Source organism: Onychomys torridus, chromosome 13 (assembly GCF_903995425.1).
Source record: "Onychomys torridus chromosome 13, mOncTor1.1, whole genome shotgun sequence".
NCBI classification, from domain to species: domain Eukaryota; kingdom Metazoa; phylum Chordata; class Mammalia; order Rodentia; family Cricetidae; genus Onychomys; species Onychomys torridus.
Window position 1 is genome coordinate 430,021 of NC_050455.1, and position 16,349 is coordinate 446,369.

Here is a 16,349-nt window from a genome sequence, read left to right on the forward strand (position 1 = left end):
TGTGGCGGGGACACTGCAAGCCTCATGGACAGCAGGGAAATGAGGGAAGAATGGAACTCAGGATCAGCACTTTAGCAGGTGCTGGGTCAAAAACGTCCAGAGTCTGACCTCGGGGTTTATTTTTCTTACACAATTAAGCACAGTAAAAATTTGGAAAAAGGTTTCCAAGTGACAATTATCACAACAAAGCTTTAGATATAGCTACATAGAAACTCCTTGCAAAGTAGCAAAGCCAATGTGACCTTTACAGTAAGAATGAGTTCTACTGGCTGATAAACAGAGCTCAGGTGCTGTGGATATCGCTCTGTGTAAATAAAGTTCTGATTGGCCAGTGGCCAGGCAGGAAGTATAGGCGGGACAAGAGAGAAGAGGATTCTGGGAAGTAGAAGGCTGGGGGGAGACACCACCAGCCGCCTCCATGAGAAGCAACATGTAAAGACACTGGTAAGCCGCAAGCCATGTGGCAAAGTATAGACTAACAGAAATGGGTTAATTTAAGATAGAAGAAGTTGATAACAAGAAGCCTGCCACAGCCACACAATTTGTAAACAATGTAAATTTCTATGTGCTTTCTTGGTTGGGTCTAAGCGACTGTGGGACTGGCGGGTAAGAGAGATTTGTCCTGACTGGGCCAGGCAGGAAAACTCTAACTACACTCAGGGCCAGGGCCTAGGGAGGATCTGTGATAAGCATTAGGATACAGTCTATTGATGAAACATGCAAAGTATATGGAACCTCTCATAAGGATGGGTTCCCTTCACTGAGAGACTAAGCTCAGAATAAAAGCCTAAACAATGTTCAGGATACTGGGGGATTCAGGAAGGCTGGCTCACAGAATAGCAAAAAGATTACCAGGTTGTTAGACAACATCCATTCCAGCATTTTCTTCCTTTGAAGAAAATAGGTCTGCCTGTTTAACAAATCTGGTTCCTCCAATGCTTTAAGCTGTGTCACCTACATAAACCCTTTCTCTCTTCCTTAAGCGGCTAGTTTAGTTGTGGTATTTTACCACAGCATTAGAAAAGTAACACAATGTCCATACCAGCATTATTCATAACAGTGGACACAATCCTACCAACAGAATGAATAAATAAAATTTTATATGTGTATACCATGAAACAGTAACAGAGTAATACATGTTCTGCATGAATGAACCTTTGAAATTATTATGCAAAATGAATAAAGCCAACTGGAAGACCACATATTAATTATATGGTTATATGTATATGAAATGTCCCCAAATGGGCAAATTATATTATAAAGTAGAAAGTAAATTAATTGCTGAAGGTAAGTGGAAAAATAAAAGTGACTACCAGTGGGTACATATGTCCTTTCTTTCTTTCTTTCTTTCTTTCATTCATTTATTGGAGATAGGCCCATTACTCATAATACAAACCAGGCTAGTCTTGAACCCAGCAATCCACCTGCCTCTTCCTCCTGAATGCTGGAGTGTGCACTACCATGACTGGCTACATTTCCTTTAAGAGAGCGGAGGTTTCCAAAAATTAGCATAACAGTTGTACAATTACAATTCTGTGAATAAAAACCATGAGTGCATTAAGAATGACCTGGTATAATAATTATCCTAGTGAAGATGCTATGAAAGAAAGTAGTGCCACTCATCCAGAGACTTAAACCAGTTCTTTTCAATCTTACCTTTTAAGGGCATCTTTGAGTTCAGGCACAGAACGAATACACTGAACTGTAGCATTCATGTAACAAGTGTTACCAAGGTTTGTCAATCCACATGGTAACTCCATCTGATAAAAGGGGATGGAGTAGGATTAACACATTTATAAAAGGACATGGCATACATAAGTCACACTGAGTCAAGAATCATTTACCAGCCCCATCAATTAATATTCTAACTTCACACTAAAACAGTGTTCTTTCATTTCCCATAACAGAAAATTTTTACTTGCATCATGCTGGCAACAATTCTGTTTTAATTCTCTTCTAAAAAACAGGAGCACAAGCCTATCAGTTCTATATCGTTTACAGGCTTGGCAAGAAAACAGGTAGAAAAACATGCAATAGAAAGACTTCAGAACAAACACACAAAAACAAACACACAAATGAGTTGGGCTTGGTAGTGCATGCCTGCAATCTCAATAGTCAGAAGAAAGGTATCATGAATCCAAGATTGTCTGGGCAACACAGTGAGTCTCAGTCTCAAAGATCCTTTCACTTCCAAAAGATGTATATAGTACTAGGTGTGTGTTTATTTTAATTTGACAATTCTTGACTATTTTCTATATTGGTTTTGCATTGACTTTTGGAATACAAGCCAGGCCATAGCTCGGTGGGAGAGTGCTTGCTTTAGAATGCCCTTAGTTTGATCCTCAGTACCATTAAAAAAAAAAAAAAAAAGATAAACTGTATTTAACATGGAAGGTTTTAAGAATTTAAATATCCTATCATTTAAGCTTTTCTTTGATACTGTTTTCTCGTAAGTAGTTAATATTTCAACAGAATTATCTTCCCAATACTTACATTATATAAATTCATATTTGTATATTTGTGTGTGCATTACATAACACCTTCATCTGTAAAATAATTAGTCCTTAATATCTCATAACTTTGAAGTATAAAAGCATACACCCTGAATTAGGAATGCTACATTTAATGCTAAATAGAAATTAAGCTTAAGTTAAAACCACTTGTAATGAAGAAAAGCTATAATAATCAAAGTATACAATATCAAGGAACTCCTGAGTTTTATGATGACCTGTCTACAGGACAAACTTAAGCTCCTTTCAAAAATATTAAAATTCTGCTCATTGCTAACATACATCAATATTAATAATTAAATCAAACCCTTTAGATACTACTTTCTGGAAGACATCTTAGTAACTGTCCTTCAAAAAGTAGTGACCCAACATAAAATCTGGTGTCTTACAGCAGTTGCTAACTGTTCTTCTGTCATGTCTTCTACGAAGACAGTTTTAGCTGAGGGTTCTTCTGGAAGAGCATCTGCTGACCCCATCATTAGTACAGTCATTCCCTGTTACAAAAGAAATAAGTTCATGAAAATACTTAAAAGCTGACAATGTTATGTTCAATAAAGGGAAACTCAAAAGAATTCAAACTACAGCATGGTTCTCCTAGCCAAAAAAAGGTCAATCTATACAGAGTCATGGCAACCTAGCCCTGGTGGTAGCTGGAGAAGTGACTTTAAATGGGCCTGTGTTTCTTTAGTAGGATGAGCAAACCTATAACCTTAAGGTTATCTATGAGCTGAGCACCATGGCAAAAGCCTTAACCTCGGCACTTGGGAGGCCAAGGCATGGGTCCTCTGACTTCTAGTCCAGTCTGGACTCCAGAGCAAGTTCCAGGACAGCTGAAGTAACACAGTGAGATCCTGTCTCAAAACAACAATAAACCAATGACTAGTCCAACTTAAGGCCCACACCATGAGAGGGAGCCCAGGCCTGACACTTCCTGGGTGGCCAGGAACCAGAGGCTGGAGAGTCCACAGACCCAGGATAGAACCAAACATGAAAAAAGTGAATGATTCCTAATGATATTCTACTATATTCATAGTAGCCTAGCCCAACTGTCATCAGAGGTTTCATCCAGCAACTGATGGGAGCAGATGCAAAGGCCTAGAGCGAAACATTAGGTGGGGCTCAGGGAACCCCAAGGAAGAAGGATTGTAAGAGACAGACAGGTCAAGGACACCATAAGAACATAGTCCACAGAATCAAAGCAGGGATCATAGGGGCTCACAGAGACTGAACTAACAATCAGGGAGCCTGTATGGGTCTAAGCTAGGTCCTCTATATATATGTTACAGGTTATGTAGCTTGGTATTCTTGTGGAACTCCTAACAGTGGGAGTGGGGGTTGTCTCTGACTCTTTTGCCTGCTCTTGGCACCCTTTTGCTCCTACTAGGCTGCCAAACTTGATATGAAAGTATATGCCTAATCTTATTGTAACTTATTATGTCGTGTTCAGTTGATATGCCTGGGAGGCCTGCTCTTTTCTGAAGAGAAACAGAGGATGAGTGGATCTGAGGAATCTCCATGGACTTTTTATAATACAATAGCAAAGCAATACTAAACCATCACTAATCAAACCTTTTCCAAAGCTGTCTAATGAAACAAATATTTAAATATACCACTAATAATCAGTAAGGAAACAGGAAAGAGTATTAAGCTAGGCATGATGGCACACACCTATAAATTCTAATCCTAAAGCTTGGGAGACAGAAGCAGGATGATCTGCAAATCTATGGCATAGTAGGTCTTTAAAAGTTACCCTCTAGGACTGGGAAGATAAATAACTCAATAGGTAAAGAACCTGCCATGCAAGCATGAGGACCTAAGTTTGAATCACCAGAACCCATATTAAAACCGCAGTAGCACACATCTCTAACTCCAGTGTTCCTAGGCAAGAAGGGAGGGAGACACAAGAAAATTCCCAGAAGCTCAAGGGGCCAACTGGCCTGGCTTACACAGTAGCAAACAAAGAGACCGTGTCTCCAACACAGTGGAAGGCAAGGACTGATGCTCAATGTTCTCCACACTCCCTGAAAATATCCTCACTGAAACTAACATAAAAAAAAAGCAAAAAAATTATAACTCTGTTAAAGAAACTAAAACTAATCACACAAATTCCCACAAGGTTTTCCTAGTCCCAAAGAACTCACTGGTAAATTATTTCATGTATGTAAAGAACATCTAATCTTTAATTCATTCAAAAAAGAGAAATACTTCTCCAACTTTCTTAATGAGCTTAGCATAATTCTGACAATAAAATGAAATACATTATATATAGAGAGGGGGGGGAGGGGGTGGGAGAAGGGGGGGAGGGAGGGAGGGGGAGGGAGAGAGGGGGAGGGAGGAGAGAGAGACAGAGACTAACTAGCTAGGTGTGGTGGCACATGCCTCCAATCCCAGTACCGGGAGGCAGAGGCAAGAAGATCAGTTCAAGACCATCTTCCACTACATACAGGGTTCAAGGCCAACCTGAGCTACTTGAGATACAGTCTCAAGTAAATAAATCAATATAAAAATGAAGGCTAACATGCCTCATGATCTTACTTCAAACATCCTAATTAAGAAATGGAACCTGGCAATACATTAAGGGGGTAAATATGTCTTCCTCTTAAACGGTTACAGTACTCTAGATGCTGTCCATGAAACTCCACTGGTCCCAGGATGCTTTCAGAATTATCAACTCACAAACATTTTCACAGCCCAGCCTGGTGGCACATGCCTTCAAGCCTAGCAGATGAATCTGTGAGTTCAAGGTCTACAAAGAGAATTCCAGGCCATCCAGAACTATATAGCAAGGCCCTGTCTCGAGAAAAAAAAAAAAAAGGTAAAATACTTTATTAAATCTCTACCTCTGAATACTGCTGATACTCTGTATTTATAATAAGAAGAGCCATAAAACTGTTATAATCATGAGTGATGCTAGTACTGAAAATAATTACTCCTACAAATGCTGAGTCGGAACTTGAGTTAGGTATTTTTCTCAATTTTTTACTTATTTATAATGTTTAATTGCACTTATGTGTGTAAGTGAGAGTGTGTGTCCAAGTGTGTATGTCTGTATGTGAATGTCAGAGGACAATTTGCAAAAGTCATGTCTCTCCTTCCACCATGTGGGTTCTAGGGATCAAACTCAGGTCCCTAGGTTTGGCTGCAAGCACTATTACCCACAAAGCCAACTGCCAACTCCCTTTTTAATTATTTTTATAAGAACAAATATTTTAAATATCTCAGTTTTAATATCTCAATATCATAAATATCAATGGATACAGCCCACACCGCTTTGAGGTTAATTGCACACTTTTTTGTCTTTGACACAGAGTCTTATTATGTAGCCCCGGCTGATCTGGACCTTCCAGAGATGTACCTATATCTGCCTCCAGAGTGCTAAGATTAAAGGCATGTATACCATACCCAGCAGATACACATTGTTCATTCCATTTTTGAGGCTGAAGCAAGACTGCCTAAGCCCAGGAGTTCAGAGTCTGCCCCGGCAACATTTAGAAATATCAGATGATGGGGGTGGGTTGAGAATCAATGAGAATACCATTGGCGTATACTCAATGGTAAAGAGTTTGCCTAGCATGCACAAGACCCAAGGTTCCATCCCCTGTACCAAGATAGATGGGTGATAGGTGACAGTGAAACTGAACAAAATATAAAAGAAAAGAAAGGCAAATGATCATTTTAACAAACAGAAAAAGGACTTAACACCATTTAACAGTCATTCATAATTTTAAATCTTAGTGAATTAAAATAAAATGTTCACTTTCACCATTTTCTATTTAATAGTATACTAAAAATAGTATACCTTTAGAACAAAAATCAAAACCAGAAGTCATTTGTTTATCAACTGCAACTCAATAAAAGTCATGATGGCTAAAAGGGAGAGAGTAAACTCATTATTTGCAGTTACTATTCCTGTGTAAGTAAAGACCTCAAAGCAATTTCCAAAAACATTACTGGAACAATCAAGTGAAATAAGGTCACAGAATAAAAATAAACATAGAAAAAAATCCATTTTATTTTTAAATGCTAGCCATGAACATTACAAAACAATTTTTAAAAATATTATTTTCAACAGCAACAGAATATTAAATTCTTAGAATCTGGGGCTGGAGAGATGGCTCAGCAGTTAAAAATGCTTGGCTGCTCTTCCAGAAGACATGGGTTCAATTCCCAGCACCCACATGGCAGCTCAAAATAGTCTAAAATAGTTCTAGGGGGTCCAACACCCTCACACAGACACATATGCAAAACAAAACACCAATGCACATAAAATAAAAATGAATAAAATAATTTTTAAAAATTTTTAGAATCTAACAAAAGCCAGGCAAAGTCTCTATACTAAAACACTACAACTCTGCTATGACAAAATAAAGAACTAAACAAAATAAGAAGTATACAATACTCAAGATTTAGTACTCAAATGTGGGTTCATACTCTCCAAACTGGCCTAAAGGTCTGTGTATTTTCAAAGTCAACTTGAAAGAAATGACTTCTTCTAAAATTTAACTGAATTCAAAAATATTTTTGAAAAGAGAAAAAAGTGTAGAGAACTCACAGTACCTTTTTTCACACTCATTTGCTTTTGTTATCAAGACCACATGATACTAGTATAACTTTGAATCAACTGGATCAATGAGACCAGAGCTCACAGATAGACCTGTAGTTGATTTTCAAGAAAACTAAAATGAATTAGTTGGGAAAAAACAAAAAAGAATTATAAATAAATGGTGCTGAATAACTAGAAATACACATTTAAAAGAGGCTTTGGGATTTATTTTGGTGAAATAATTGGGTCATTTCATTATAATGAGTGTTCTTAATACTTACATTTTTCATTTTGATGTTTCCCCAGTCATCATCCTATTTCAAAGACAAACAAAAATGTTTAACCACCTCTGCACAATTATTAAATTTGAAGCTATCTCACAATAAAATTTACATGCCTGCCCCAAAACCAGAAATTCAATCCAGACTTGCTTGACTTGTATACATCACATACTTTGATGCCTTTTACTTAAACCTCTGATGCTCTGCTCCCTTAGCTTTAAAATATAAATTATAAAAAAATCATAAAAGCCAGGTATAGAAGACATATGCAATAAATGTTAATTATTATGAGTCAGGGTTTTTTAATTAGTATTTTCTGCTATAGTCCAAATCATACTAACAGAACACAGCTCAGCACAAACTAGCTAGCCAAGTCTCTGAAGGCCGAAGGTTCATAGAATTTGGGAAGTAAACAAGTTTTCATCAACATCTGTATCTATACCCAACAAACAGGGCAGGTAGTTCTTTCAGAATGTCATATCAAACCTGACAAAAATATTTTCTGCTATCCTTATGTGGTATTATAAACAATAAGAGAAAAAAAAACTCATTATTTTTGTGGTCTTTCATCAAAGGCTGCTCTGCTAAGTTTGAACTCTTACTATAGAGTTTCTGTGGTTATTCCAAAAGGAACTAAAGGGGGAAATAGCTTTTCTCTCCTTTTAAATAAGTATTTCTTCCTCCCATCTCTAGATAGAAGTTAGACAGCAATTACTTTTTTTAAAAAATTTTTTAATGTGCATTAGTGGTTTTGCCTGCATGTACATCACCAGATCCCCTGGAATTATAAGCTGCCATGTGGATGCTAGGAACTGAACCCAGGCCCTCTGGAAAAATAGCCAGTATTCTTAACCACTGAGCCATCTCTCTAGCCCCTGACATTTTGTTTGTTTGTTTGTTTGTTTTCAAGACAGGATTTTTCTGTATAGCTCTGGTTGTCTTGAAACTCACTCTGTAGACCAAGCTGGCTTTGAACTTGCAGAGCTCTACCTAGCTCTGCCTCCCAAGTGCTGGGATTAAAGTAATCACTCTTAAGAGAAAAAGTCTTCTTTAAAATGTAGACTGGGAGAAAAAGGGAAAATGTATAAAAGTGCCCCATTATTTGAAAACCAGGGCTCTGATGAAGATGTTAAACTCAATTTCAACATTTAAAATACATTACAAAAATATACACTATGGTGTTTTTAAAAAACAAATTACCCATACTGTTGCATTTTATTATTCTATAGTTTAAGTGTACACATGTTTTGCATGCTGCTTAGTACCTTGTGAGACCAAAAGAGGGCATCAGATCCCCTAGGACTCTAGTTACAGCTGTGGGCCTCCAGGTGGATGCTGGGAATCAAATCTGAGTCTTCTGCAAGGGCAACAAGCATTCCTAACTATTGATCCATCTCTCTAGTCCCTGGTTGTCTATTTTTAACAGATAAAATTTTCTATTCCTGTACATGAAATTACTAAAAATATACAAATCCGCTGGGCGGTGGTGGCACACGCCTTTAATCCCAGCACTCGGGAGGCAGAGGCAGGCGGATCTCTGTGAGTTCAAGACCAGCCTGGTCTACAGAGGTAGTCCAGTACAGGCGCAAAGCCACTGAGAGAAACCCTGTCTCAAAAAACAAAACAAAAAAAATACAAATCCATTTTATACTAGTCTTCACAGAAAAAAATTCAAACATTACAGATTATAAGATGCTATAGTCCTGACCACTGGAGGTATCTACTGAATAAAATTTTAAATGACACTTTATAGTATTATATTTTGAAACAGACATGATGTTTCTCACATACACAACATCACTAGAACAGTTTAAACAGGAGGCAGAGGCAGGGAGATCTGTGAATTCAAAGCCAGCCTGATCTACCTAGGTAGATTTAGGCCAGTCAGGGCTACATCATAAGACTGTGTCTTCAAAGCTACATTAGCAACAATCCCAGTTTCTAGTGTTAATTATATAAGCAGTATTAATGAAACTTTAGGTCACTTTTACCTTCAGTGTCCCTCCTTTCACCATAACTTTTTGTCTGGCTGGCTGGACTCCAGTCAGTGCAAAAAGCTGGGCCTTGAACACCATTGGAGGTTCATCAGTATTCAATTCTACACCTTCAAATTTCTCCTTTCCCCATTTTACTGTAACTGTGAACAAAAACATAATTACTTTTCACTTACATACTTTTTTAATTTACAGACCTCAAATTTAGAAAATCCTCAAGGAATAACTCTTAAAGGTGAAAATATGCTAGGTCCTACCACCTAGCAGGGAAGCAGAGACAAGCTATCTTTATGAGTTTCAGGCTAGCCAAGACTACATAGAGAGACCCTGTCTCAACGCCACCCTCCAAAAAGAAGAAGAAAAATCAAAATATGTCCTTCACTGTTTTATTCCCTAAATGAGTAATATACATGCAATGGATCTTTGGATCCATTTTGACTAATCTAATTCGGTTTCTCCTTATATACATACAAACATGCTGAGAACAGAGCTCAGTGGTACAGCATCTGCCTAGCACACAGGTCACATGAGCTAAATTCCCAGCACTGCAGGATAAAGGAGGGGAGGGAAGGAAAGGGGAAAGAAGGGTATGGGACAAGGAGCAGAGGGGAAGGGAAAGACTGACTTGAGACGCTGACTGATGCATTAATGTCACAAAATTGGTTAATAAATACCACCCAAGTCTAAATCATACTCCAACAATCTCTGTAAATTAAGGTGAATCTCTGATCACACTGAAATATTTCCCAGAATAAAGTTCCTGGCCTTCATGATGTGGTTAGCCTAAGAATCATTTAAAGCAGTGCTTCTCAACCTCCCTAATGCTTTTTAATACAGTTCCTCAAGTTGTTTGCCAACCATAAAATTATTTCCATTGCAACTTCATAACTATAATTTTGCTGTTATGAATCATAATGTAAATATCTGCTTTTCAATGGTCTTAGGCAACTCCAGTTAAAGGGTCAAAACCCACAGTTTAAAAACCACTTATTTAAAGCAATATATACTATTGGAATAGAGAAAAAGTAAGACAAGAGAGTTTGAGGAAAAAAAAAATCTCAGCTGGGTGGTAGTGGCGCTCACCTTTAATCCCAGCACTCAAAGGCAGAGGCAGGTGGATCTCTATGAGTTTGAGGCCAGCCTCGTCTACAGAGCTAGTTCCAGGACAGCCAAGGCTACCACAGAAACCCTGTCTCAAAAAAACAAAAACAAAAACAAAAAACAAAACAAAACAAAACAAAAAAACTTAAGGGAATAAAAGAGCATTGAAAACAGGTTAAGAAATTCTAATTCAGGCTGGGTATGTGGTTGCACACTTTTGACCCTAGCATTCAGGAGGTAGGGAGAGGTAAATCTCTTTGAATTCAGGGCTAGCCTCTCTACAAAGTTCCAGGCCAGCAAGATCTACATGAGACCTGTCTTGACTGAAGAAAAAAAAAAAAAAAGAAAAGCAAAAAAGAGAAAGAAAAAAGTTAGAACAATCTTAGGCCCATAAGATGATTCAGTGGATAAAAGCTTGGTACTTGGCTTACAAGACTGATGACCAGAATTCAATTCCCTGATCTCAGAGTGAAAAAGCAGAACCAACTCTCAAAGTTGTCCTCTGACCTTCAAACGTGTGCCTGCACATGCGCAAACTGGCAGTCATGCACATGCTGGGCGTGTGCATGCACACACACATTTATTTTTTGAAAAAGTATTATAATTCTAAATTATAAGAAAGGTGTGCAAGAGCCAGGTGGTGGTGGTGCACGCCTTTAATCCCAGCACTCGGGAGGCAGAGGCAGGCAGATCTCTGTGAGTCTGAGGCCAGCCTGGTCTCCAAAGCAAGTTCCAGGAAAGGCACAAAGCTACACAAGAGAAACCCTGTCTCGAAAAACCAAAATAAAATAAAAAAAAAAAAAAAAAGGTGTGCAAAAAATGAAAGGTGGTTTCCCAAGCAAGGAGATACTCAAGTATACAAAATTCCAAAGATATGTTGGCTACATATGATAACTATGGTCTTTTTTCGCCAATTATTTGGGGTTTTGAGGTTTAAAGTCTTAATATATAGTTCAGACTGCGCTCAAACAGGCAATTCTCCCACCTCAGCCTTCTGAGTGCACATGCCTGCAAGCACAGCATTAAAAAAACTTTTTAATTTTTTTTACATTTTACTTATTACTTATTATTTACATATTGCATATGTATGGGGGTACACATGCTATATTGCAAGCCTGTTGAGGTCAGAGAACAATTTGCATGAGTTGGTTCTCTCCTTCTACCATGTGGGTGGGTGGGTACCTGGGATGGAACTCAGATTGCACACTTTTACTTCACTTCTCCCCACCCCGCAAATGTTTCTTAGAACAGAAAATAACAAGCATTAGTGAGAGTGTAGAAAAACTAGAATCCACTGGGTGGCGGTAGCGTATGCCTTTAATCCCAGAACTCAGGAGGCAAAGCCAGGCAGATCTCTATGAGGCCAGCCTGATCTACAGAGCGAGATCCAGGACAGGTACCAAAACTACACAGAGAAACCCTGGTATCTTAAAAAAAAAGAAAAAAGAAAAAAGAAAAAAAAGGAAGGAAGGAAGGAAGGAAGGAAGGAAGGAAGGAAGGAAGGAAGGAAGGAAAGAAAGAAAGAAAATCAAAACTAGAATCCTGTGCACAGCTGGCATTAACATAAAATACCAGCTGCTACAGAAAACAGCATTTGTTTTTTAACCTGGGCAGTGGTGGCAGAGGAATTTAGTCCTAACACTTGGGAGGCAGAGCCAGGCAGATTTTTCAAGTTTGAGGTCTACAAAGTGGTGAGTCCAGGACAGCCAGGACTGTTACACAGAAAAACCCTGTCTCAAAAAACTAAAAAGAAAAAGGTTTAAAGCACAGAATTACCATATTAGTCTCTTCCTAAAAATATAGAAGCAAGGATTCAGAATAGCTATAGGTATGCTTCAGAGCAGCATCATTCAGACAAAAGCTGAGATAGGAGTGGGGATGTGGCCACTGGTCGAGCACTTACCTAGCAAGTATGAGGCTCTAGATTTGATCCCTATGGCAAAAGGGTAAGGGAACAGAAATGGAAAGGGGAGGGGAAAAGAGAAGGCAGGGAAGGGGGCATGCTGGGAAAAGCCCACTCTAAAATATTGTTCATTTAAAATAGAAAATTCTTCCATACATTAAAACATAGATGAAGCATGGAGACAGGATGGAAGGTGAGACAAACCAAGCATAAAAGGGTAACACTGTATGATTCTATTTTATGCAAGGTACACAAAGAAGTCAAAATATTAAAGACTAAGAGAATGCTGGTTGCCAGAGGCTAATTGGGCAAGCAGACATGGGGAAATGTTTTTAATGGCTAAAGTCTCTGCTTGAGAATGAACAGATTCTGGGAATAATGATGATTGTACAAAAGTGTGAAAGAATTTAAGTGACAGAGAACTGTACGCTTAACATCTGAGATGTGACCTGTGCCTGTAATTTCAGCTAATCAAGAAACTGAGGCAGAAGAACCCTCTGTGCCCATGATTTAGAGTCAAAAGGAAAAGAGAAAAAAATGGTCAAAGATAAATTTTACCACAATTTAAAAGCCTTTGCTTAAGCCAGACAGTGGTGGTCCACACCTTTAATCCCAGCACTAAGGAGGCAGAGGAAGGCCAGCCTGGTCTACAATGTGAGTTTCAGGACAGCCAGGACCACACAGAGAAACTGTGTCTCAAAAAAATCAAAACAAACAAAAAATGCCTTGCTCAACATCAAACAGCTAACTTTTGAAATATGTAAATAAAAAAAAACTCAAGAACATACATTGAAAATTGAAAACTGTGTCTTTTCAAAAATGGTTATTTCAAAACAAAGTTCCAAGTTCTAGAATCACAATTTTAATTCTTGACCCAGACTCCACATCTTAATTCTTTCAACAGTTACTGAGTAAGTTAAAGCCTGACTTAATGGGTCCAGAGTGATGGCTCAGCAGATAACAGCACTTGTTGCTAAGCCTAAAAACCTAAGTTCAATCACACAGCCCACATGGAGGAAGAAGAAACCAATTCCTCTGACCACCAAACACATTTTGCGTGCACACCCACCTCATACACAACAAATAAACATAAGAATCCAACATAATCTAATAAAGAGAGGATGTGGTACTTATAACAATAACGACTAAAGGCTCAAAGAGCAACAATTTTCTTTTCTTTTCTTTTTTAAGACATGGTCTCACTATGTAGCCATGGCTACAACTCGCTACATAGATCAGCTTGACCTTTAACTCACCAGGAAGACTATGCTTTCCAAGTACTGGAATTAAAGTTTGTACACCACCACACACACAGCTAAACAAAAATCTTGACTAAGGAAGTATTATTTATTGTTCTGTTTGGTCTTGCTTTTTGGAACAGGGTCTCTCTGTACAGCCTACAATGTACCAAAACTGATGATCCTTCTGTCTTAGTGCTTTAAATGTTGAAATCAGAGATACAAACCACCATAACCCAACCAGGAAAGATTTCTTGGAGGAATTATTAACTTCTGAATTATCACTGCCAACTTTTGAGTTGAATCTCAAAACAAAGGTATTAGCCAGAGAATAGAAGTATTCCTAAAACAGACAAGAAAAACATTTAGCATAAGGTCTGAGATTGCAATAATTCCCAGAGTGAATTAGAAAGTAGCAGAGGAAACTGGAAACTGTTAATAAGGGTCAAGTGGGAAAGGTAGCATATGGCTGAGCAGTGGTGGTTCACGCCTTTAATCCCAGCATTCAAGAGGCAGATCTCGGAGGTCAAGGCCAGCCTGGTCTACAGAGCGAGTTCCAGGACAGCCAAGGCTATACAGAGAAACCCTGTCTCCAAAAAACAAAACACAAGAAGAAAGGTAGTATATGGCATGCTGAAACACACATATGGCCTTTTATGTTATATGCAATATGTAATCCCTGAGTTAAATGAAGGCTGCTTGGTCTGTTCATTATTATCTACAACTCTAGCAGCAGTAGATTCAAACAGATTCAGATGCTACACAAACTGTAATCATAAACAAAAGGCAAAAGTACAGGGAATACAGCTTAGTGGTAACATTTCTACTTAGCGCGCACAAAGTCCTGGTTTGATCCTAAAATAACACAAGAGCAACAAGTTTTTTTTGTGTGTTTCTTTCCTTCTTTGGTTTTTCGAGACAGGGTTTCTCTGTATTGGTTCCCTGGCTGTCCTGGAACTCGCTCTGTAGATGAGGCTGGCCCTAAAATCATATTGGGCTTGACTCTGCTGAGATTAAAAAAAAAAAAAAAAAAAGTCACTATACGTGGCCTACAAGTTTTAAAGTAATATATAATAGTATACTAATGTAAAAAATAGTATACAAATGTAAATAGTATGAAATGTATAACAAGCTAAAAATAACATAGGACTAAATGAAAACAGTATTAGAAATAAAGGAGAGGACGCCAGGCATTGTGGTGCACATCTTTTGAGGCAGAGACAGGCGATCTCTTGAGTTCCAGGCCAGCTAGGCCTACACAGCAGACCCGTCTCCTGTCTCCAAATAAATAAATGAATAAAAGAATCCATCCTACGATTAACTGTTATTCTTGGTTTATAGCATTCTTTAAAAGCAATCATTCTCTTATGTACGCCAAAGTGAGAGTCAAAGATAATCAATAAATCACATGCAGAGCCAAGGGGAGATGCCATACACATTTTTGGAAGCCATTTTGACTAAGAGTAGAAACAGAGAAGTCCATTAACTAAAGAAAACGTGATCCTTGGTCAATACCTTGGAACGCCAGCAAGAAAAGACTCCTGCCAAATGCCTAAAGGGAAGAAACGGCACTTGCCAGTATTTGTATTCATCTACACTTTGAAGCTAACTTCATCTTCGAAGTCCAAAATAATGTATGCTGAAGTTAAAATGAAGCATCAAAAAGACTGATTTGCAGTCGGCTTCGAGATAGAACTGAAATTGCCACAAGGGGGGCGGTAGAATCAAAATGGTGAACAAATTACAAGCAGAAGACAAGTAAACCTTATACCTGAGACCGTTCATCCCCAACTTCCTTCTATGCTCATTCCACTGCTACATCCAGGAGCTCAAAGCAATCACACTCCACCAGCCTGATCTCCTGCGCCCCAGGACACACCTTCACCTTTCCCAGCACACTGGTGCAGCGACAGAAACTATTCTGCAGAGTCACGACTCTTGAGATTTTCCCCGTCTCCACTCCTGCTCCCACCCCAACCACTCGGGGACACAATGGACAAGCTCGCACGCGTAGCTGGGCTACTGCTCGCGCGGCCGCCACTCCGACTTCCCACCGTGGCCCTCTGCGGCTGTGCCCTGCGCGCGCCTCTGCAGGCTGGGCCTAAGCGAAGGCCTAGCGTCGGCTGCGAGAGCGCGGCGCCAAGGAGGACGGAGCTCACCAGAGTAGAGAGGCATGGCGGGGCAGAAGGAAGGAAACGGCGCAGGAGGCTGGGTCTGACAAGGGCCGCAGAGGGTTACGAAGCGGCTCGTGGAGCCGGCCAGGGAGGAAGCGAGGTGGTGGCGGCAGCTCCGATGCGACAAGCTTCATTCAAACCGGCCACTGACGATGACGCAGCAGCACGCTGTTCGCCCTGGGAGCCACTACTGGGGGGCGGGGGGAGGTTGGCTGCGCAGCACGGAGTAGAGGCGGGGCCTGGGGGGAAGGGGAATAAAGGGAAGAGGGTGGGCCAAGTGGAGGAGGAGACTGGGGACCCCGGAGGCCAGGGCGGGCTGAGGGAGGGGAGGCGGGGCCTGGAGAGGAGAGGGCTGAAGTTGTGGGGGCGGGGCCTGGGATGAAAAGCGTGGCCTGGAGGATGATGGGAGGGGAGGAAAGGCTGACAGCGAAGAGGCGGGGCCTGAGGATCAGGGAGGAAGAGAGGGCCTAAGGAGAGGAGGCGGGGCCTGGGAGGGATGAAGGGAGGAAGAGAGGGCCTAAGGAGAGGAGGCGGGGCCTGAGGATCAGGGAGGAAGAGAGGGCCTAAGGAGAGGAGGCGGGGCCTGGGGAGGGATGAAGGGAGGA

General features: G+C 39.9%; 1 protein-coding gene across 3 annotated transcripts in view; it reads right to left on the bottom strand.

Moving 5' to 3' along the window:
- The window catches only part of Usp14 (ubiquitin specific peptidase 14), a 37,672-nt gene extending 21,608 nt beyond the window's left edge, over positions 1–16,064 (bottom strand). Inside the window, exons 1-5 of one of the 3 annotated variants that reach the window (XM_036205088.1) lie at positions 15,730–16,064; positions 9,326–9,471; positions 7,335–7,367; positions 2,900–3,004; positions 1,657–1,760 (exon numbers count right to left, since the gene is read on the bottom strand). In XM_036205088.1, coding sequence (XP_036060981.1) covers positions 1,657–1,760; positions 2,900–3,004; positions 7,335–7,367; positions 9,326–9,471; positions 15,730–15,745 — 404 coding nt within the window. In that variant the 5' untranslated portion in view covers positions 15,746–16,064. The remainder of the gene's footprint in view (positions 1–1,656; positions 1,761–2,899; positions 3,005–7,334; positions 7,368–9,325; positions 9,472–15,729) is intronic. The other 2 variants (XM_036205089.1, XM_036205090.1) reach the window with 2 other exon arrangements.
- Between the last annotated feature and the right edge of the window lie 285 nt (positions 16,065–16,349).